This window comes from Ovis canadensis, chromosome 9, assembly GCF_042477335.2.
Source record: "Ovis canadensis isolate MfBH-ARS-UI-01 breed Bighorn chromosome 9, ARS-UI_OviCan_v2, whole genome shotgun sequence".
Lineage (NCBI taxonomy): Eukaryota > Metazoa > Chordata > Mammalia > Artiodactyla > Bovidae > Ovis > Ovis canadensis.
In genome coordinates, this window is record NC_091253.1 from 39,029,211 (window position 1) to 39,052,849 (window position 23,639).

The following is a 23,639-nucleotide window of genomic DNA, read 5'->3' on the forward strand; positions in this document are numbered from 1 at the left end:
ATGCTCAAATTACTTTTTGGACAAGGAATCAGCTGAGAGGAAGTCCACATGAAACCCTAATGAATTGTGTCGCTTAGGCTGCTTGCCTCTGACAAGGCTGCCTCCATCCACCCTGCTGTCAGGAAGCATTAGTCTACCCGGCTCATCGCGGAGGGAGGGAAGGAGGATCAGAGGTGGGACCATGGCATTTGGAGAAAGCTCAAATGAAGGCTCTCTCCTTCAGAGAGCCTGTCGGGATCTGCTGGTCCAGCCCTCACTGATGGATTAGGGCAGCGGTCCCCAACATTTTTGGCACAAGGGACTGGTTTTGTTGTGGAAGACAATTTTACCATGGATTGGTGGTGGGGGGGGGGGGTTTGGGGATGATTCCAGTGCATTACTTTCATTGTGCACTTTATTTCTAATCTAATGCCACCGCTGATCTGACAGGAGGTACTAGTCTATGGTCTGGAAGATTGGGGACCCCTAGATTAAGGGACATCCTTCAGGAAGATTTGTGCAGTGAAAAAAGAGCAGTTGACTGAATCCAATCTAGCCAGACTTGAACCTCAGCTTTCTGCATGTAAAATGAGAGCATTACGCTAGAGCTGGTTTACTCACATCAGTCCTTCTACCACTTAAAAAGCAGAGACATCACTTTGCTGACAAAGATCTGTATAGTCAAAGACACAGTTTTTCCAGTAGTTGTGTACAGATTTGAGAAGTGGACCATAAAGAAGGCTGAGCTCCAAAGAACTGATGTTTTCAAATTATGCTACTGGAGAAGACTCTTGAGAGTCCCTTGGACTGCAAGGAGATCAAACCACTCAATCCTAAAGGAAATCAACCCTGAATATTCATTGGAAAGACTAATGCTGAAGCTGAAGCTCCAATACTTTGGCCACCTGATGCGAAAAGTCAACTCATTGGAAAATACCCTGATGCTAGGAAAAATTGAGGGCAGGAGAAGAAGGGGGTGACAGAGGATGAGATGGCTAGATAGCACGGACATGAATCTGAGAAAACTCCAGGAGATAGTGGAGGACAGAGAAGCCTGGTGTGCTGCAGTCCATGGGGTTGCAAAGAGTCGGACATGACTTAGCAACTAAACAACAATAGCTACCACTTTTATCAAGTGTACTATTATCTACTAAACATTTTCATTAGATATCGTTTCATTTTCAGAAAAGAAACTTCAGGTTCCTAAGTAAAACAAAAGCCATTGGCCATCAGTGGAAAGTAACTTTAAAAAGAAAACCAATGAAAACAAAACAATGTTATTGGAATAGGTCACGTGTAGCATTTCTTAAACTTTCTTTTCACTCTGTCTGGAGAGGCTGGTGTTCAAACAAGCAGACTCAGAGAAATGTTCCTATAGATAATATTGATGTTTTTTTAGAGGCACTGAAACTGAAGCCTATGCTTCCTTAAAAAAGACAGTTGCAAGTTGAAAGAGGGATTATAAGTAGCTAGAAGGATCGAAACAGGCAAAATTCCATTTGCAACAACATGGATAGACCTTGAGAGCGCAATGCTAAGTGAGCTAAGTCAAAGACAAAGACAAATACTGTATGACATCACTTATACGTGGAATCTGAAAAGTAAAAAACCACGTAAACAGAGAGTAGATTGGTAGATTGACAGGGGTGGGGAGGTGGGGAAAGTGCACAAGGGTGGTCAAAGGGCACAAACTTGCAGTTGGAAGATGAGTAAGTTCTGGGAATCTAATGCACAGCGTGGTGACTATGGTTACAATACTGTGCTGTGCACTTGAAAATTGCTACGAGAGTAGATCTTAAAAGTTCTCTCTCTCTCTCTTTCTCTCTCTTTCTCATACACACACTCACACACACACACAAGGTTAACCACATGAAGTGATGGCTGTGTTCATTAACTTTATTGTGGTAATCATTTTACAATACATACATATATCAAATTACCATATTGTCTACCTTAAAGCTCAACATTCAGAAAACTAAGATCATGGCATCTGGTCCCATCACTTCATGGCAAATAGATGGGGAAACAGTGGAAACAGTGGGTGACTTTGTTTTTCTGGGCTCCAAAATCACTGCAGATGGTGATTGCAGCCATGAAATTAAAGGATGCTTACTCCTTGGAAGAAAAGTTATGACCAACCTAGATAGCATATTAAAAAGCAGAGACATTACTTTGTCCACAAAGATCTATCTAGTCAAGGCTATGGTTTTTCCAGTGGTCATGTATGGATGTGAGAGTTGGACTGTGAAGAAAGCTGAGCACCAAAGAATTGATGCTTTTGAACTGTGGTGTTGGAAAAAACTCTTGAGAGTCCCTTGGATTGCAAGGAGATCCAACCAGTCCATCCTAAAGGAGATTAGTCCTGGGTGTTCATTGGAAGGACTGATGTTGAAACTGCAACTCCGATACTTTGGCCACCTGATGCAAAGAGCTGACTCATTTGAAAAGACCCTGATGCTGGGGAAGATTGAGGGCAGGAGGAGAAGGGGACGACAGAGGATGAGATGGTTGGATGGCATCACCGACTCAATGGACATGGGTTTGGGTGGACTCTGGGAGTTGGTGATGGACAGGGAGGCCTGGCGTGCTGTGGTTCATGGGGTCGCAAAGAGTTGGACACGACTGAGCAACTGAACTGAACTGAAGTACCTTAAACTTACACGAAGTTATGTCAATTATATCTCAGAAAACCTGGGGTGGGGGGGGGAAGCAAAACTCCACCAATATAAATTCAATATTACTTAATACTTTACCCAATTTTGACCTAAAATCACTCATGGACAGCCTAAAATCACCGGGACCCTCCCTTGAGGAAAGACTGGACCAGCTGGTTTTGAAGGTCACTCTTTCAGTGCTAAGAGTTCATGTTTCTGTGCAGCACACATCTATCTGCTGAGAGCTGGTTCTATTCAACTTTCACCTGATTGGGCATCCTGGAATCCTAGAACCTAAGATTTGTAAGACAAAGATTTCACCAGTCCTCTTCTCCCCTCCTAGACTACAGTTGCTGCAGAACTGAAGCCGATGCCTGGGTTTCTGCCACTCTGGCCCTTTGAAAGTTTATCCTGCTTCAGTTCCCCGACAGATAGATTGTTCTTTCTCCAAGGCAGCCATTCCAGCATTAAAAAGTTCATCCTTAAATGGAGCCAAAACCAGACTACAATCAAAGTCTGATTAGCTGTACTTCAGAGCTCATCTCTAATAGTCTTAAGCAACTCCCAAGCTACACACGTGGGCAGTTTGGATTTGAGTACAAGTGTGTCTAACTCAGTAGCTGTTCCCTTCCTCTTATACTCTCCAGGCCCTCCAGCTCTTGGGGGAATTGGTATACATGAATTCTAGGCTCCAACCTGCCGTATCAAGTAAGCCATTGCCTTTCTATCCAGCTCAGTTTCTTCACCCGAAATAGATGGGACTAGATATCCTGAAATATATGGGACTAGACTAGGTCCGTCTAGTCAAAGCTATGGTTTTTCCAGTAGTCATGTATGGATGTGAGAGTTGAACTATAAAGAAAGCCGAAGAATTGATGCTTTCGAATTGTGGTGTTGGAGAAGACTCTTGAGAGTCCCTTGGACTGCAAGGAGATCCAACCAGTCCATCCTAAAGGAAATCAGTCCTGAATATTCATTGGAAGGACTGATGCTGAAGCTGAACGTCCAATACTGTGGCCACCTGTGATATGAAGAACTGACCCTTGGAAAAGACCCTGATGCTGGGAAGGATTGAAGGCGGGAGGATAATGGGATGACAGAGGATGAGATGATTGGATGGCATCACTGACTCAATGAACTTGGGTTTGAGTAAACTCCGGGAGCTGGTGATGCGCAGGGAGGCCTGGTGTGCTGCAGTCCATGGGGTCGCAAAGAGTCGGACATGACTGAGCGACTGAACTGACTGAGATATCCTGCTTTACTATTCCATGGTATAATAATATTAATAATAATAAAATAGGTAGCATTTGCTGCATGTTGACTTCATGCCAGGCACTTTAGGGAGATTAGTTATCATCTCCAGTTTTGCAGGTTAAACAGAGAGAGACTAAGTGGCTAGCCCAAGGTTGCACACTAGTAAGTGATGGGAACAAGATCCACACCCGTGGGATCCACCTCTAACACCCTCCCTCTTACTCACTTGCTGTGTCTTAGGATTGCTTGCTTCCTAGTTTCTGTGCCAGGTGAGATTTTTCTAAAACTGGGATTTTTGGAAAACAGGCTTTCCTAGAGAGGATTGATCTGATCCAAAGGGCAGGTACCCTCTGCCCCCAGTGAATGGGATGGTCAGGGAGAGAAACCTCTCTGATGTAGGCCCACCAGGTCATTTCTTCCCAGGTCCTCTCTCTGTCCCATTTGGTCCTTGATGATTCAACCAGACTCAGCTTCCCTCCCCAAGTATCCTGCCTTTGCTTTCTGAGAAGTTCTTCCTAGATGTATGTTCCTAAACTCCCCAAAGTCTTAGTAGGACAGATTAGGAACTCGAGGTCTTTGGGAAACGTTGCGATACAGTATAAGGAGCAGAAGGCTTTAAAGGTCTTAAGTTCAGCTCTGGTTCAACCACCGACTGATGAGGTAAGTCAATCAATTACATGAATCCTCAGTTTACCATCTGTAAAATGGGAATCATAATCCCTACCTCATCAGGATTGAGGGAGATTTCAGTGTGATGAGAGGGATGTGAGGCAACAACCACAACACGGGGCACATGGGAGTGTCCACAAACGTTTGCTCCCTTCTCCTTTCATATGCTCTCATGGTTTGAATGGAGCACAGGGCTGCTCAAGCTTTGCTGGCCAAATCCACAAGGACCTTTTGTCCTGGGACTCTGACTTGCAGAACAGGGGCTCTGGGAATAGCTGGTCACCTGAGTTCTTAAATGGTATCTCCCAGGTCCCCAGAAGGAGCCATCTCCAGACACAGGACAGCAGGCAGGGCCCAGGCACAGAGTGACGGATGTGCACCTCCTGTGAGGCTGCTTCTCTGGCCAGGTAGACTAGATGGATGGCTAGTGCACCTGTCGCTTCCAGTCCACTTACCTGCAGGAGTTCAAACACAGCAAGGAGGTCCCCTCCAGAGAGGTTCCCACAAAAGATGGGGTGATAGCACAGCCTGGGGGGCTCGTAGTCCTGGTCAGCTAGCTTCACCACAGGAGCAGCCACAGTGGCACCCAGATATTCTGGCTTTCCCTAGGGCAGAAAAGATAAGAATTTTTGTCCCTGGTGGTCACCTACCTGGTGTCTCGGTGTGATTTTGTAATTAATCGCCACAAAACTGTCAACCTCATGTCTCCCTCCTACTGCTGCCTACATGTCTCACTGTCTTCTTCTGCTAAGCCCCACTAGTCCTTTTCCATAGGCTCGGGGAGAAATGGAATCTATCTGGGCTCCCAGGGAAAACTCTAAGGTCATCTCAGGGGCTTCCTGGCTGAAGACCATCTTAGGGGCTATCTTTTTTCAGTGTATTGAGCTCAGTGGAATGAAGATAATCATCCAGGGTAGACTTGAAAGAGAAAAGGAAAATAAAGTGGCAGCACACATTCCGAAAGATCTCCAGGGCAGGGCACCATTGTGGCTGAGAACACAAGTTTGGAGCCCAGGCAAACATGAGCTGGAGATGCCAAATCTACTACTTTCTAGATCTCTGGTCTTAGACCCTTTACTCAACCATTTTGATCCTCATGCTTAAAAAGGGGTTAAAAGTACATTGTTTTGAGAGCAAAAGTAGGGTACTGCGCATGTTCCCTGCACACAACATCACCTAAGGGAGGGGGAGGCAAACCACTTAAGGACAGAGTTACCCTCTCCCCATATAAGGAACAAGTTTGCTCCTCCTTCTCAGGGAGCAAGACAGCAAGGGAACCTGTTGATTCTCACTCTCCCACTGCTGCAGCAGGGGCCCCAGTAAAGCCTGGGCTGAATTTCTTTTTTAAAAAAAGGTACGTTGTTTATAGGGCCATGATGATTAATGTAATAATGTATGTGCTTTGCACAATAGCTGGTAAATAGTAAGTCCTCAGTGGCAATCCACTCCAGCATTCTTGCCTGCAGAATCCCCATGGACAGAGGAGCCTGGTGGGCTACAGTCCATGGGGTCACAAAGAGCTGGACATGACTGAGTGACTAAGCACAGCACAGCACATAGTAATATGATGGTGATTAAGATCAGCATGTTTAAGTAATAGAGCGATTCTGCCCAGTTGTTCTTGGCAGTAAAAGAGTATTAGAATGGCTTTGCTTGTAAGTTTCTTGAAGAACTACTTGATGGTGTATCTTCTGCCTTTTCCTAGTGCCTGCTCCCAGTTCTGGTTCCACCCCAAGCAGCCTGGGGCTAGAGCCTGAGGCTGCTTTGCTATTTATCTCAAGAACTGCTGTGATGTAAGCCGCAGGCAGGCAGGCAGGATTGCCTATTTTATTCACTGCTATGTCCCCTTGGCACAGGGCAGGCACTCATCCAAGCTCTTGTTGATCCAAAAGTGAAAGGGCTTTCACTGTTGGATAAATGACCTCCAAATCCAAGGACAGGGCCCATACTCTCTTTGGCTGAGGCTGGGTTTTAACACCTGTGCTGCTTCATGGCCTTTGGACTCATGAACCAGCATTTGCATTCCTGGCTGTAAAAGGAAGCTTGGTGAGGGGAAAAACAAACAAAGGAAGCTGCCTGCTGATATCCAGTGGCACCATCAGACCTGTTCCGGGGATGAGTGGAGTTAGGGCAGCTGGATATGGAATGAATGATCTTCTGCATAATTATTTTGTCCATAATCTTAGCTCAGACAAATTAACTTAAAACGAGCCCTGGAAACAAAAAGAGTAAACATAAACTCAAGCAACCTGCATGCCAAATATAAACTAATTTCTTACAGAGCCGGCAGACTTGAATAAAGGCACAGGCACCGTGTATCGAGAGAAAGCTTGAGACTGGAAGCCAGGTCCTGCAGAGTCATAATCTAAAATTTGATCATCACCATGGGATTGTGATGGCTGCAGCCCACGGGTGTGAACAGAATCTTTTGCACGTCAACACATATCTCAAGGAAGAAAGTGCAAAAAAAAAAGTTCATATTTTCTTTCTCTCCTACATTTTCTTTTCCTTTAGATGTGAGAATGTAGGCTTGCTTTTCTGGACAGAGTTTGGCTTGGGGTGGGGCCCAGGAAGGCAATCAATGAATGGAGATCTAGAAGAGGGTCTGAAAAGCAAACAGACAAAGGGAAATCCACTGTAGTCCAGTGGGTGGGTTTCAGTTTTTAATGATGACTGATTGCTGTTGTGTATATTTGTATGTGTGCGTGTGTGCGTCCGTGCTAAGTTGTGGCCAGCTCTGCAACCCCATGGACTGTAGCCCATCAGACTCCTCTCTTTGCCCATGGAAATTTTCCAGGCAAGAATACCGGAGTGGGTTGCCATTTCCTCCTCCAGGGGAGTTTCCTGAGCCAGGGATTGAACCTGTACTTCCTGTGTCTCCTGCATTGCAGGCAGATTTAGTGATGAGCTACCTGGGCAGCCCTTGATTGTTGTTATTGGTTGTCAAATAAAAATACTTAAGATTGGAATCATATTCTTATGGACTCTATTAAAAAGGTGCTTATTTTCTTTACAGAAAGTCTATGTTCTAGGCACAGCAATAGAACACTCATCTACTGGAGAAGGTTGCCGTACCCTCCTCCAGGGGTTCCTGACCTAGGGATTGAACCCACATCTCCTGAGGCTCCTGCATTGTAGGAGGATTCGTTACCACTGACCCACTGGGGAAGCCCATAAATATACCGCCTAGCCCAAACTTACAGATGGGGGAATGGAGTCCAGAGAGTGACAAGGAGAAGCTGTATATGTATGTCTAAAGGGAGACAGTCACAGTGGCCACTCCACTTGTGCAGGAAAGCGTGGACACAGGAGGCTAAATTCAAGTTCTGGCTGTGCCTCCAGCCAGCTGTGACCTTGAAAAGGCATTTGACCTTTCTGGGCTTCTGTTTCCTCTTCTCCAAAGCCAGAAGGGGCTTCATGCTCTCCAGTTCTCCCATCCTAATTTCCTCCTGACCTTGGATGAAGGTCAGAGCTGCCAGGTTGCTCTGAGGAGGTGAGGAGGCTTTAGGAAGGTTTCTTGCAACAACTCTTGTACTTAATATATTTGTGCTTCTATAATTTCCGAAGGAGGTAAAGACATTAAAGAAAACATTAAAACAAGCCTTTGCCTTTCCCTTTAGACTTCTTAGTCTAAAAAAGAAAAAGATTTGTTTCAGTGATTAAAAAAAAAATCCTCCAGTAAGCTTTAGAATCTGCCCAGCATTTCAGAACACAGACATCTTTGGAGAGGTCTGGCTAACATCATAACAGAAATGAGATGGGGATAAATGCATTGTTTCAGGGCTTGGAAGCAACAACCGAAATAAAAAGATCCAGTTACAAGACTGAATTGGTGACAATACATCCATTTGCTTCCAGCCAGGGAGATCAGTAAAGACCTTCTGTTTTCAAAAGGCATGGACTTTTTTTTACCAGCAGCAATAGAATATAGAGCCCACTGGGGACTGGGGAAAACTGTGGGTGGCCTTAATAATTGTATTCCTAAAGAAATGAATGTTGATTGAACTTTGTGAATCAGATCCTATTTTAATTGTAATCTAAAGGGTAATCTAAGCAAAAAAAACAAAACAAAACAAAAACCCATTAGTAAAACAAATGATCGTCACCAATTTCCCTAGTTCTGTAAAATCAGTGTTTTTCCCAGGTGAGGACTGCATCCAGGCACCATCCCAGACCGCATAAAGAAAGGAAGGTGGCTGAAAACAGAGTATTTTTGCTGAAGCCGGGTAGGCGCAGCCCTGAGACACTCACCACAGCATCACTGTCATACAGCTCCACCACCACTAAGGGCGGGGATTCTGCCAGCTCCTTCTGGTCTCCATGCAGCACCAGGTCATTGAACAGGAGCATCTGGTTCCAGGTGGGGGAGAGGGTCTCGGGAATGACCTGTAAGGTGGGGCCAAGAGAAAAGCCAAGGCTCATTTGATCAAGTTGGAGGGAGCATTGCTCACCTGATCAACACTCAAGCAACAAAGGAAATTAACATACTACTAAGTACTGGATGCTAGGCTTGCAGACTCCCTGTCCTGGAGGAGCTTACCTAAATTTCCTGAGTAGTACCCCACCTGATTGCCACCCTATTTGCAAGCACGAGTGTAAGTGTGAAAGTCACTCAGTTGTGTCTGACTTTTTTGCGACCCCATGGACTGTAGCCCACCAGGCTCCTCTGTCCTTGGAATTCTCCAGGCAAGAATACTGGAAGGGACTGCCATTTCCTTCTCCAGGGCATCTTCTCTACCCAGAGATTGAACCTGGGTCCCTGCTTTGCAGGAGAACTCTTTACCTTCTGAGCCACCAGGGAAGACATTTGCAAGCATAATTCCAGCTTAATCCTCGCAGTGGTGCTTCCATCATGACACCAGCTACCCTTCCTTGAGCATGTACTGTGTGCTGGCTGCGGTGCATCACATACACTGTCTTGCTCAAACTTCCCAACAATTCTGGGAGGTGGAAACATAAACCAATGCTCACTTGTCCAGAGTGAGCACGTGGCAGAACCAGGATTTAACCTGGATCCTTTGGCCCAAACTGCTAACTTCATCCATCCTCACCAAGTAGACGCTAATATTATCTCCATTTGGTTGTTCTTGTGCTATCATGCCCAACTCTTTGTAACCCCATGTCCTCCAGGCTCCTCTGTCCGTGGAATTTTCCAAGCCAGAAAACTGAAGTGGGTTGCCATTTCCTCCTGCAGGGGATCTTCCCGACTCAGGGATCAAACCTGTGTCTCTTGCATCTCCTGCACTGGCAGGCAGATACTTTTACCACTGTGCCACCTGGGAAGCCCAGTGAAAGGCTAAACTGAGGATGAAGGCGATTTAGTGATTCTTCATTTGTTAACAAATAAAATTGTGTCATCAAATACTCGAAAGCAGATTCTCAAGTTAATATTCCTGTGGAATTCTACTGCTGTTGGCTACTTAACCTGACTGTATTGAACTGACTAGGGTCTTCAAAATAATCCTTACCATTTTGCATGACATCATTCTTTCCTCCATAGCAAATTGTGACAGTGGAAATTAGCTGCACCCATTATGCAGATGGGAAACCAAAGGACAACCAAACTACATAATTTGTCCAGAACCATGAACGTCTCACCAGAAGTGGCTCAGAGCTTCCTGCCAGGCCATTCAAGCAGTACCTTTAGAAGGTAGGGTGTGATGGACTAGCATCCTCTATTTTATTGGATGTTTGGAAACATGCCGGTGTCACAGAGCTAGAAGCTAGGCCTGCTTGCAGGATGGGTGGACTTTGCAACTAGGCAAAAACTGTTGCCTTCATACGCGAGTACTGGAAAGAGGCCACAGTCACAGCCTCCCAGGCAGTTCAGGCAAATGGACGCTTTCACAGCATAATGCAGACCACACAGCGGCTGCTGGGTCCTGCAGAAATTTCCACTGCGCGCCACTCTCTCTAGGAGGGATTAGAGAGAGCCTCTGGACTGAACAAACTAACTGCTCAGGCTCCAAGGTCCAGATAAAACTGTCATCTCAGAGTTTTACATCAAGAGCCACTTCAAGTCACGGCCTTAAATCATTTGCACTGTGATCACGAAATAATATTTTTATGGCTCTTTTTTATGTGAGCCATAAAAATATCATGCATTCCACAACTTCCTTCCTCGCTTTTTTGCCTTTGGAGTATTTTATGCCTCTCACACAGTGAGGTTTTGAACATTACGTTCCAGAGAAAATCTTAATTCTTTGGACAGGAAAAGAATGGCTTCCACCAACTCAAGAACAGACGTTACGGCGTTGCAATGCTAAGTTCCCCTGTGAAGGAGACTGACATCACAAAAACCGTGTGTTTTCAGGTTGCTTTCGAAAATAAAAATGTGATCATTTTTGCAGGCTGCCCCCAAGAGAGTGATACCAAAACAATTTATGATTCTCACTGCATCTTTCCTACAGAAATGTTCTGATGGCTTCCTTGGCACTTGGGGCTATAATTGCCACTTGGTAAGATTCCAGAGGCTAGCATTCAGTCTTTCATTCATTATATATCTATTCCTTCAAAGTGCTGGCACGGTGTCCAATATCACATGGCATCCTGTGCTGAGCAGGTGTTCGATAGCTACTTGCGTGAACTGAGTGGGTATTGGCTTGTCCCATGAGTGAAAGGACATGTGGCCACCTTTGAGAGGTACTGAAAGGCTCAACTGAGCAAAAGTACATTCTCCCACTTTGTAACCAGGAAGAGTTAAATTTAAATTTACACTGGATCTGCTTCTCTGACTTTAACCCTTTTTTGTTATTATAAACATACATAATGGCTTGCTTCAGGGACATCACCTGAGCCCTGCACCTGGCAAGGACTCTAAGGAAATGAAACTAACACGTCCCCCTGCCTGAGGCTTGCCACTCTAGGGGATATTTGCAAGGACTGAATAGTCTCTTTACTTTGTTTCCTTGCCTCTCCCCATCTCTGATCCATAAAAGCACCTGGCAACCAGGCCCTGACAAGATGGCTATTTTGAGGTGATAGCTGCCGTCTTCTCATCAGCTGGCTCATCGATTAAAGTCTCTTCCCTGCCTCAACCCCTTGTCTCTAGGATTCACTGGCCTGTCATGCAACGAGCAGAGCCAGCTTGGACTCCATAACAACTTCTCTGCCAAGATGAACACAACTCACCTCACTTTCTCAGGGCTTCCTTCAGAGGTTATGCTTTAAAAATTGGTTCAATGACATTGCTGGAGAGATTCGAGTAACACTGAAGTTTAACGCAGAAGGAGAAGGGGACAACAGAGGATGAGATGGTTAGATGGCATCACTGACTCGATGGACACGAGTCTGAGAAAGCTCCGGGAACTGGTGACGGACAGGGAAGCCTGGCGTGCTGAAGTCCATGGGGTTGCAAAGAGTTGGACATGACTGAGCAACTGAACTGAACTGAAGTTTAACTCTTTGAAGAAGGAGTGAGATGTCATGGATGGAGTGTGGCTTTTGTCTCAGAGACACCCCTAGAATGGAGCCCTGGTTTCACCATCTGCCTGTGTCCAACTTGACCAGGTGATTCAGCCCCTCTGAACCTTAGTCTCACTCACTTCAATGGAGTTAGTACCTACCTTGTAGAGTTGTTATGGCCATCGTCTAAGATAAAGTGTATTAAGTGTCTGGCATACAGTAGGTACTCAGTAAGTGCTTACTGCCCACCCCAATCAACCCCAGCCACACACATTTATAAATGAGTGAACATTTATTGACTACCTACCGCATGCCAGTCTTGGTCACTGGGTAACTCGTGTCTAATAAGAGACCACCTGTTCCTCAGGACTCAGCGTCCACCTGATTGTTTGAAATCCCAGCTTCCACGCTCCCCACCTGCTAAGATCCCCGTCCTTCTCCTCCAAGCTCCATCTTAGCCACGCAGTCTTCCTCCCCTTCTATCCCCAAAGTCTTTCTCTTTGGGAGCTATCTCTCATTCATTCCCTTTACTCTATCACCACAAGATTTCCAAGTTCCATGTCCTTGGTGGTGTCTGGAAGCCACCTATTGCCAGCTATTGCTGGCTTCCCCTTCTGAATTATTTTATACCATTAAGTCACATATAAGGGGCTTCCCATGTGGTGCAGTGGTAAAAAATCAGCCTCCCAATGCAGGAGATGTAAGAGATGTCAGTTTGATCCCTGGGTTGGGAAGGTCACCTATAAAGGACTGGCTGCAGAACCCATCCTTCAGAGTCAGTTTTCCTGGACCAACACATTCAGACACGTGCTTACAGGTGAATGGTGGACCAGCTCAGCTATGACTGTAGGGCCCCCCAGCTCAGCCTTCTCCACCTTGAAGAATGCAAGAGCTTGGCATGTCACACAAAGACTAATACTACAGAGGCAGCACACACTGAAACAGGAGAGGGAATCTAGAACCCTTTCTTTTTTTTTTTTTTAGTTTTCTTTTTTTTTAATATAAATTTATTTATTTTAATTGGAGGCTAATTACTTTACAATATCGTATTGGTTTTGCCATACACTGACATGAATCCGCCACAGGTGTACACATGTTCCACATCCTGAACCCCTCTCCCACCTCCCTCCCCATCCCATCCCTCTGGGTCATACCAGTGCACCAGCCCCAGGCATCTTGTCTCATGCATCGAACCTGGACTGGTGATTCATTTCACATATGATAATGTACATGTTTCGGTGACATTCTCCCAAATCATCCCACCCTCTCCCTCTCCCACAGAGTCCAAAAGACTATTCTATACATCTGTGTCTCTTTTGCTGTCTCACATTCGGGCTTATCATTATCATTCTAAATTCCATATATATGCATTATTATACTGTATTGGTCCAAAATGGAAGCAGAGTGGTTAAGCAAAATGACTTTGGAATTGGACCAACCTGGGTATCCATCTTGGCTCTACAGGTGTTAGTCACTCAGTCGTATCCAACTCTTTGCAATCCCATGGACTGTAGCCCACTAGGCTCCTCTGTCCATGGGATTCTCCAGGTAAGAATACTGGAATGGGTTGCCATGCCCTTCTCCAGGAGATCTTACCAACCCAGGGATCAAACCCAGGTCTCCCTCATTGCAGGCAGATTATTTACCAGTTGAGTTCCCAGCATAACTTGGCTCTACCAAGTTAATAACTAAAGAGTCTCCAAGCCTTACCTTCCCCATCTGCAGATAGAGGACACTAACAATATCCTAAACCTTTGGGCTGCAGTTAGATGTAAACAAAAATGCATATAAAAAGCTTAGCATTGTGCGTGGCACAGAAGTAGCTTTCAATAAATGACAGTTGTTATTATTATTATTAATAAAAATTAGGTGCTTGGTTCAAAGGTGTTAGGTAGGTAGAACAGGGAAAAGGAGTCCAAAATGGCGGTGGCTACAAGACGAGGAAGGGAAAAGCCCGTGAAAATGAAACAAAAGAAGGTCTGAGGACCGGAGTGAGGACCTCAGGTAAAACAAACAACACTCCTGGCTGGCCCAATTTACATGGGACAGGCCCAGGGAGAGATAAACATATAAATAGAGGCGCCAAAGCTAGCTAGCTCTCTCTCTCTCTCTCTCTCTTGCACGCGCGCATGCGGGCGCTCTTCTCATGTCTTTAGATCGACGTGCCCTCATGCCTTGAAGATGGATTTTCCTGCTATCTTCTAAATAAAATAGAGCTGTAACACTGAGCTGTAACACTGATTTGTCTAAGAGCTATAACATGGTTCATTCGAGACCTGAGAGCTATAACACGGTCTATCCAAGACCTGAGAGCTGCGGCTCGCCGAGGGGCTTTAATGTCCGTCTCTCCAAATCTTTGTTGTGGCGAGACAAAGAATCGAGGAACATACACTCGCGTGACAGAATTATGAAGGCAAAGTCCAGGATTCAACAGAAACTGTTTTCCCTTTCAAATGATTCTTTGGTAAATAAATGTCATCTGTCCCTTTGGGAAAAGAAGTGAAAGTGTTCGTGACTCAGTCATGTCCAACTCTTTGCGACTCCATGGACTGTAGCCTACCAGGCTCCTCTGTCCATGGGGATTCTCAGGCAATAATACTGGAGTGGGTAGACACTTCCTACTCCAGGGGATCTTCCTGACCCAGGATTTGAACCTGTGTCTCCTGCATTGCAGGCAGATTCTTTACTGTCTGAGCCACCAGGGAAGCCCTTTGAGATGTGAGTCTAAATCAAATGAAGAGACTGTACAGAGATGCAAAATAGAAGGAGAATTACACATCAGCTGAGGGAACTCACTCAAACCCACTGCCCGCCCCCTTCCACCCTCCAGCCCTGAGATCATCTCTGAGGACCTGGAACTCCAGGCTGTGCAGGCAGAGAAGGCTTCCAGGGGGCCCCCTTTTGAGAATCTCCCTTGCTTCTGGTGGCAAGCCTCAATGGCGATATTAACAAGCAGTTACCCGGGAGCTGTTATAAACAAGACACTGTCCTGGATGATGCACCCTCTGGGAGGCAGATACAATACCACCATCCCTATTTTACGGAAACAAATACAGAAATGAAGAAACTGAGGACAAAGAGGATTTTGCTTAAGGCCACACAGCTCATAAATGGAAGGCCTCAGGCTTGAACCCAGGCACTAGGGCTCTCAGTTCAGTCGCTTGGTCGTGTCTGACTTTGCGACACCATGGACTGCAGTACACCAGGCTTCCCTGTCCATCACCAACTCCCGGAGCTTGCTCAAACTCACGTCCATCGAGTCAGTGATGCCATCCAACCATCTCATCCTCTGTCGTCCCCTTCTCCTCCTCCCTTTAATCAAGGGCTCTAGAGTCTATCCTCCTAATCACTATACTACATAATGCCTCTCAAAACACAGGGAAGAGGAAGGAGTCTGAAATCTTCAGGTTTTCATGATTATTCACTAAATGAGAATGAAGTCACCTTCCTTCTGAGGACTCTCTTGACTTTCCTCCCAGGCAGAGCCAACCCTTCTCTCCAGTGGCTCTTGGGGTGCAGTACCATGGGTTTAGCATAGTGTACCCAACTCATCTGCCAAAGAACTGCCCAGCCCCACACCCAGATCCTACACTGTGCATGCTCAGAGTCTGGTGCCCCAGCTCCTCTGGGCCCAGCCTGGGAGCTGGTACAGAGCAAGCGCTCCTCACTTCTCTGGAGCTGGTGAAATGGACAAGATGCTAGTTCATAGGATGATCTCAATCTGTGTTGTAAATCAAAACACATTCTCCCAGGTTACGGCCTCAATTTGGAGAGAAATGTCAGCCCTCTTAATACAAGCCAATGGAATGGCCACTACTTATCAATCTCTTTGTACACTTAACTTTTTGATTCTTCTCAACAGTCCTATTTTAAGAGGATGAATGAAGGTTTAGTGAATAAAGGCAGCTGGAGAGCAGATAAAATAGAATGTAAGCTCAGGGCTCTCTGTGTCCTAATTCTGTCTTAACTCCCAGAGTTAGGCAAAGCCTTTACTGAGCTCCCCTCCCTCAAAACAGTGAATCCTCAGAGAACAGAGTAAACCCTTAGAGAACATGATCTCATGAGAAAAGCAGCCTGTTGGACATGTGCTGATTAGGGCCTCTTTTCACATGTCAGGACTCAGTGCACAGGAAAGGAAGAAACCAGAGGAAACAGGTATAGATCCATCTCCTTGAATCCTCATAGCATCCATCAGGAAGCAGTATTTTCTAGAGACACTGAATTGCAGAGGGGTTAAAAGTGTGCCAAGACCCCCAGCTGGAAATACAAAGTCTAGGGCTTCCTGACCACAAAGCAGGAAAGCTTTCCTCCCCACTGAGACCCCTCAGTAGAGCCTCATGGCACAAGCACAAGCCTCATGCCGATTGCGCTATTTTCTCGTTCATTCGTTTTCCCACTGTGATGTGCCCATCACTCCAGGAGCAGCTCAGGATGCCGGCTTCCTTCCCTCCTCATCCCTCTTTCCTCCCCCAATCTGCTTTTGCTTCAGGTACTTGACCTCTTGGCTTTAGGACAACAGCTCATATTGGATCAGTAGACCCTCCCCATATCTGTCCTTCCTTGCATCCATGTTTTGGGGTCTAAAATACCTACACATCTAGAGACACAAGTATTTGCCATGTGCCCTGTTTTGTTTTTTTCTCTTTTCTTTCCTGGGGCCTGCTGTGGCTCAGCAGTGGGCTGCAAGGAGAAAGCAGGGGGCTTCCCTGGTTACCTTTGTGGTCTGGCAGTGGGAAAGGAACGTGACCTTAGCAAAAGGGTCTGAGAGTCCGTTGCTATCGGCTGCAATGAGGCCCCGGGCTTGGTACATGTGAGCTCTCAGCTGAAAGACGTGACGATCTGTGGACAAATAATGGGAAAGGGTGTGTATTAGCGGGCTTCTTAGGAATGGTGAGTGTGAGTGGGTGGGTGCCTGTGTGTGCTGTGTGTCTGTGGATGCATCCAGAGACAGATGAGGGAGACCACCAGCACCGACAGCCGCAGAGACCCAAATGGTCACAGGGAAGATGGGGGAAGGGGTTGTGGTCGGGGGTACTTTGGCGACAGGCACTCTCCTTGCTGCTCTCACCACATTTTGGGTTTTAATCTTCATAACAACTCGTGAAATATACATCAGTATCTTCATTTTCTACATGAGGGAAATGGCTCACAAAGAGGCTAAGATACATTTCCAAGATTGCACAGCTAATGCCAGAGCCCGGATTTCATTTCTGTCAGGTTACAAAGTCCAAATCTCTTTCTGAAATATCATGGTGTTTTGAATCTATATGCAAAATGGAAACAGATTCACAGATATATTAATAGAAAACAAACTTGTGGTTACCAAAGAGGAGAGGGGCAGAGGGAGGGACAATTAAGGGCCATGGGATGAACCAATACAAGCTACTAGGTATAAAAAAGATAAGCAACAGGAAATATTGTGCAGCACAAAGAATTATAGCCGTATTATTTTATAATAACATAATGGAATATAATTCAGCAAAAATACTGAATCATTATTCTGTACACCTAATGATATAATATTGTAAATCAACTATACTTCAACTAAAAAATAAAGTACCATATTTTATCTCTTAGTAATTCTCCTGTTTCTACTGGTGTGTGTATGTGTGTGTGTGTATGTGTGTGTGTATAAGAAAGGGATGGTTCCACAAATTGTCTTTGCTTCCATAAACTCAATAAGGGAGGGGAATTTGGGGGAGAATGGATACATACATATGTGTGGCTGAATCCCTTTGCTGTCCACCTGAAACTATCACAGCATGGTTAATTGGCTATGTGTGAATGCATGCTAAGTTGCCTTAGTTGTGTCCGACTCTTTGTGAACCTATGGACTGTAGCTTACCAGGCTCCTCTCTCCATGGGATCCTCCAGGTAAGAATACTGGAGTGGGTTGCCATGCCCTCTTCCAGAGGATCTTCCTGACCCAAGGACAGAACTCATGTCTCTTACGTCTCCTGCACTGGCAGGCAAGTTCTTTACCACTAGTGGCACCTGGGAAGCCCAACAGCCCAGTATAAAATAAAAAGCTTTTATAAAATAAACTCAATAAAGTCTTGAGCCATCCATCCACCATTCAGCCAGCCAATAGCATTTTGAGTGCCTACAGTGTACCAGGTGCAGTTCTGGCCTCTGAGGGTTCTGAAGCAGCTTAAAGAGCCCCCACCCTTGGGGAGCTCCAGGAAGGAGGCAGATGATAAGCCAAGTACATCAATTCGTGACAGGAGCCGGGGCTGAGTGTCCTGCAGGAGATATGGGCAGAAGACGTGGGAGGTGAAAGGCAGGAGTGAGCACAGCTGCTTGATGGGCTGGGCAGCAGAGAGAGGGCTGCGGGCAGGGGGCGGACAGACCAGGGGATGGTGGGGAACCCCAAGGAGGAGGTGACTTAATCATATTCCTTGGTCCATGGACTTAATGATCCTTGACACATGGCCTCTCTTGTTTTTTATATTCATCTGTTGCCTTTAACTCTCTTACACAACAGAGCTCCTTAAAAGGGACAGTAAACAAAGAAATGTTCAGCGGATGGTTTAGGAATTTCCTGACTGGGGTATGTCAAGAGAGAGCCCACGTGTTCCTTAATAGGCTGCATCGGTGGCACATCTCTCAGCTGGGAGGGAATTTGAAAATGGCTCATCCCCTGAGAACGTCTGCCAGCTCCCCCAAAAGTGCCTAAACCCCAGAATGTCAGCAGAGCCCCCAGTGCAGCCACACAGACAGGACCCTGCACAGCTCCAGGAGGTGACATGGACTTAGACATGGACTTTTGTTTTCCTGAAACCTTGAGTCTTACCAGCTCTGCTCCTTAGACTAGTAAAGTGGCTTCCTCTTTGCTTTCATACGTGGTCCACCTCTGGGCTATGGCTCGTTTTCCACGTGTGGTTATTAAAGACACGTCTCACGGCCCCCTCAGAGGGCCAGGATCAGCTCTCACTCGGCTCGACATGCCCTCATTAGTTTTCCTGCCGTGCCTTCCATGCGGCTGCTGCTAAGTCGTTTCAGTCATGTCTGATTCTGTGCGACCCCATAGACAACAGCCCACCAGGCTCCCCCATCCCTGGGATTCTCTAGGCAAGAATACTGGAGTGGGTTGCCATTTCCTTCTCCAATGCATGAAAGTGCCTTCCATATGCAGGGCAAACTAACTATTGGTATTACTGGTTGAATGGATATGTTCTGAAGCATTAAATGAATGAAGAGACCAAATTCTCCAGGAGGTGTGGAAGGCGGCCAGAGCCATCAATGTCAAGGTACAGCAGAGAGAGTTTATTAGGTCACCCTGTGAGAAGAACACGCTTCAGAGGCGCAGAAAGCTTTGGGGAGAATCTCTCCTCTCCTCTGAATTGTGAATAGGGAGGACAGCAAATATGTCCAGGGTCATACATGTACAAAGTAAATATGTACTTGGGGTCTCCAGAGATAATGTCTATAAAAATAAAAAGATAACTTGATGTGGCTGTTTTCACCCAAAGATGAAAACTCTCTAACGACAAGATGGGAAGCAATGGAAAGAAAGAAGAGTTTGGAGATAGTTTACTAGCTGGGTAAAGTGAAAATGTTACTCACTCAGTCATGTCCAACTCTTTGCAACCCCATGAACTATAGCCTGCCATGCTCCTCTGTCCATGGGATTTTCCAGGCAAGAATACTGGAGTGGATTGCTAGTTCCTCCTCCAGGGGATCTTCCCAACCCAGGGGTTGAACCCCTGTCTCCTATGTCTCCTACGTTGGCAGCAGATTCCTTACTTCTGAGCCACCTGGGAAGCCCTTGCCACTGAACTATACAGTTAAATATGATAAAAAGATTGTGTTTTTTTTTATTATGTGACTTTCACCACAATAAAAAAATGTAAAAGAATTATGTGAAAATGTAAACATAATGGCACTCATTGAAAATATCTGTATAGAAGAGGGATTACATAGACCATGCTGAATTTATAAAAGTAGCCAAGCAAAGAACCAAAGAAACACGAGTGTCCCCAATGATATCAGTTCCTATTGGGGCATTACTGGAAAATGTAAATGCCTGCTCTTTTTGGGTCAAAATCCCAATGCCATGTAAAAGAAAATCTGCTTAAATTCCAAGGATCCTATGAACACAAGAATTTACTGATGTTTCTTTAAAAGACATCTTTTGCTTAAAATACAAACTCAATCTATATCCTCCACCTACAAAGAAACTCATTACACTCTATGCAATGAGAAAGATGTGTACTCTAGATATGCTTAATGACTTCATTCTTTTTAAATGGACATCGGAAGGTCAGAAAGAAAATTTAGATATTGTATTAAGAGAGGCAAATCAGTTGCTCCTGTGCAAGCAACTCACGCATTTCACCTCTCCTTACTGCTTTCTTAGAAGCCCACCAGAGACAGCTCATGCCCCTCTTGGCCCAGTGGGCATCTTACCTTTGTAGAGCAGATTGGCTGGTGGCTGATGGGTGCCAGCCGCTTTGGAGGACATTTCTGCTTCATAGCCTGCTGGCAAGTTGTTCAAAATCGCGCTAGAGTGTTTGGTGGAGCCCAGCCACAGGTACACGTCAATTTTTGCTTGTACTGACCAACCAGCCGGCCGTTTTCCAGGAAGCTGGGAAAAGGTTACAAGGAAGATTGCCTCATTAGTAGGAACCAAATGGGCCTCACTCTTTGAGCTCCTTCCCTGGGGCTCATATTAAAATGAGACCAATGACCCTAGTTGGCATAACACACAATTTTAGAGAAGGACCCGGGTTTAATGGGCCCTGAAGCTTAAACAGGCCTTGCATGAAGCACTTCCAAGCCCTGAATCATTTAAACCTAACAGGTAAGTGTGGTTATTGCCTCTATTTTAGAGAGAAGAAAACTCAGGCTCAGAAAGGCTAACTATAATAAGTTCCTAATATAACACAGCTCTTTTTTTTTTTAACTGAAAGAGTATTCATTTTACTGAAAATCTTCAATGTCTTACACACCAAACATCAATAGGCTTAGCAAAGCTTTTTGTATCCATCACTGGCTTATGCATCATTCATGAAGAAAGTGTCCTGCATCCAATTAACTGACTAGCTGATCTGAATCTTTTGGGTTACTCAGGTAAGCCATTTCTAGTGGCTGAGATCACTCAGCTTTTCAGGGACAGAGCCAGGACTCAAATCAGGGGAGATGAAATCAGATCTGGGCTCTGGACTGTGAACCCACACAGACTGCCTCTCCCCACACTGAGCTGAAATCTCCCTTCCCAGAGCTTCCAACAGCCAAGTTTCAGCCATAGCCTCTGCCTCTTTGCTTCATTCAGAAAAACTTAGACGCTCCTTCCATAGGTCAGGCCCCTGTGAGCTTGAAGAAACCTGCCTGCCTTACCACACCCTTTCTACCTGGCTGGTCACCTCTCCTTCCTTCACCCCTTCTTCACACAGTGTGATTTCAAATTCCCTCACTACCCTGTTTTCCCTCTTTGAACATACGCAGATTTGAATTTGTATGTTTATGTGTGTACTAGTTTGAGTGGTGTGTATACACAATATACATGTTGCGGATGGGTGCATGCGTGCTCAACATGTGAAGGACACAGCTCAGTGCAGAGTGGCTCCGTTATTTCTCCACCACCGGGATTAGGGGATCCCTTGGGTCGGGAACCCCCTGGAGAAAGAAATGGCAACCCCCCTCTAGCATTCCTGCCTGTAGAATCCCATGGACAGAGGAGCCTGGTGGGCTACGGTCCATGAGGTGGCAAAGAGTCAGACAGGACTGAGTGACTAAACCATCACCAGCATCCCATCTAGGGAGTCCCAGGCCCTAGACTCGGCCGTCTTCAGTACTTCCGGCCAGGCCTACATTCTGAAAGTGGCCACCTCTCCAGACTGTTGACTCTTCTAAGCGCCTCTTCTGTTTCTCAGGCGTTCCCATCAATACACAATTCCCCTTTCTTCTGCACCACTTCTTTTCCCTTGAGGGTCACAAAATCCCACTAGGAGAGGCTACCACTTGCTCTGACAATTTCCCAGGCACTTGTGGAAAGCCCGCGAACCCCAATTGCATCTGGTTGTTCGCCTGCCTTCCTATCTTTCTCTGTGAGTTCCCCAGGAAGATTCTAAGCAACCCAACTCAGCAACTGCCACCAGCTGTCACCAGACCTTGCAGAGGGAGCAGGGCCAGAAGGGCATCTCAAAGACAGTCCTGGGTCTCTCTTCCAAGAGCTCACATCTAGACAAGGAGGCTGCCCTGCATTCACCTACTCATATACAAAGTCAGGTGTAAGAGAGAAGATGCCAATGGACCAGAGAAGAAGCAGCGGGCATTTCCACCCTTTCTTCAAGACTCTCATATTCCATATCTTTGTAAGATGACATTATCATAACTAGACTTAGCATAGTGACCATTTTGAAATGTACAGAAATATCAAATCATTACATTGTATAACAGAGGCTAGCATAATATTGTAGGTCAATTATACTTTAAAAACAGAGAAAAAGAGATTAGGACTTCCCTGGTGGCACAGTGGATAAGAATCTCCCTGCCAATGCAGGGGACACAGTTGCAATCCCTGGGCTGGGAAGATTCCACATGCCTCAGTGCATGAGCCATAACTACTGGTTAGTTAGCCACAACTAACTGCATCCTGTAACTCCTGAAGCCCACGTGCCTAGAGCCTGTGCTCCACAACACGAGAAACCACTTCATTGAGAAGCCTGTGCAAAGCAACGAAGACCCTGCACAGTCAAATAAATACATATGTACATAATTAAAAAAAAAGAGAGAGACCAGATTTATGGTTACCAGAGGCAGGGGGTATGCAAGGGGGATTGGATGAAGGTGAAAGGGTAGAAACTTCCAGTTAAAGATAAATAAATACTAGGGATGTAATATACAACATGATGAATACAATGAACACTGATGTGTTACACATGAAAAAGTTAAGAATCATAAGAATTCTCATCATAGAAAGAATTTTTTTTCTTTAATTCTGTATCTATATGAGGTGATGGATGTTGACTAAATTTATTATGATAATCATTTCAAGATATATGTAAGTCAAATCATTATGCTGTATGCCTTAAACTTGTATAGTGCTGTATGTCAATTATAGCTCAATAAAACTGGAAGAAAAAAAAAAGACTCACATATTCCAGTGGGTTTTAATAAGTACTTTGGGGTTGGATCCTGGAGAAGGCGTCCCAGGAAGAGGAAAGTGCCTGAACAAAGCTATAAGAGCAGGAACTAAGAGTGGTGCTAAGGGCTGACATTTACTGAATGCTTGCTCTGTGCCAGGAATGGATCTGCTGAAAGCTTTCAGCAAAGAAAGAGCTGAAACAGAATGACACAGACGAGGCTGTAGAATCCTGCTGAGTATATGGAGGAGTTTATTCTTTAGGGAGTAGGACGTCATTGTTTGTTCAGCTTTAAAAAGACAAATGAGGTCATTTTGCTGTTAGTAAAGAGAACCATAATTGCAACTCAGAATTTCTAAAATATAAGACAAATAACTCTCCATTCATCACTTCTACAATAATAATTGTTATAGTTGTTTGACTCTTTGTGACCCCATGGTTGGTAGCCCGCCAGGCTCCTCTATCCATGGGATTTCCCAGGCAAGAATACTGGAGTGGGTTGTCATTTCCTTCTCCAGGGGATCTTCCTGACCCAGGGATCAAACATGCATCTCTTACAGAGCAAGTGGATTCTTTACCACTGAGCCACCAG

The 23,639-nt window shown here is 45.5% G+C and overlaps 1 protein-coding gene across 2 annotated transcripts in view; it reads right to left on the minus strand.

Moving 5' to 3' along the window:
• FER1L6 (fer-1 like family member 6) overlaps nt 1-23,639 on the minus strand; it is a 173,116-nt gene that overhangs the window by 59,177 nt on the left and 90,300 nt on the right. For both annotated transcript variants that reach the window (XR_011258974.1, XM_069599920.1), the window contains exons 19-22: nt 20,370-20,547; nt 16,675-16,799; nt 8,808-8,942; nt 5,012-5,161 (exon numbers count right to left, since the gene is read on the minus strand). Coding sequence is in view for 1 of the 2 variants with exons in the window: in XM_069599920.1 (XP_069456021.1) it covers nt 5,012-5,161; nt 8,808-8,942; nt 16,675-16,799; nt 20,370-20,547 (588 nt within the window). In the remaining variant the exon portion in view is untranslated. The remainder of the gene's footprint in view (nt 1-5,011; nt 5,162-8,807; nt 8,943-16,674; nt 16,800-20,369; nt 20,548-23,639) is intronic.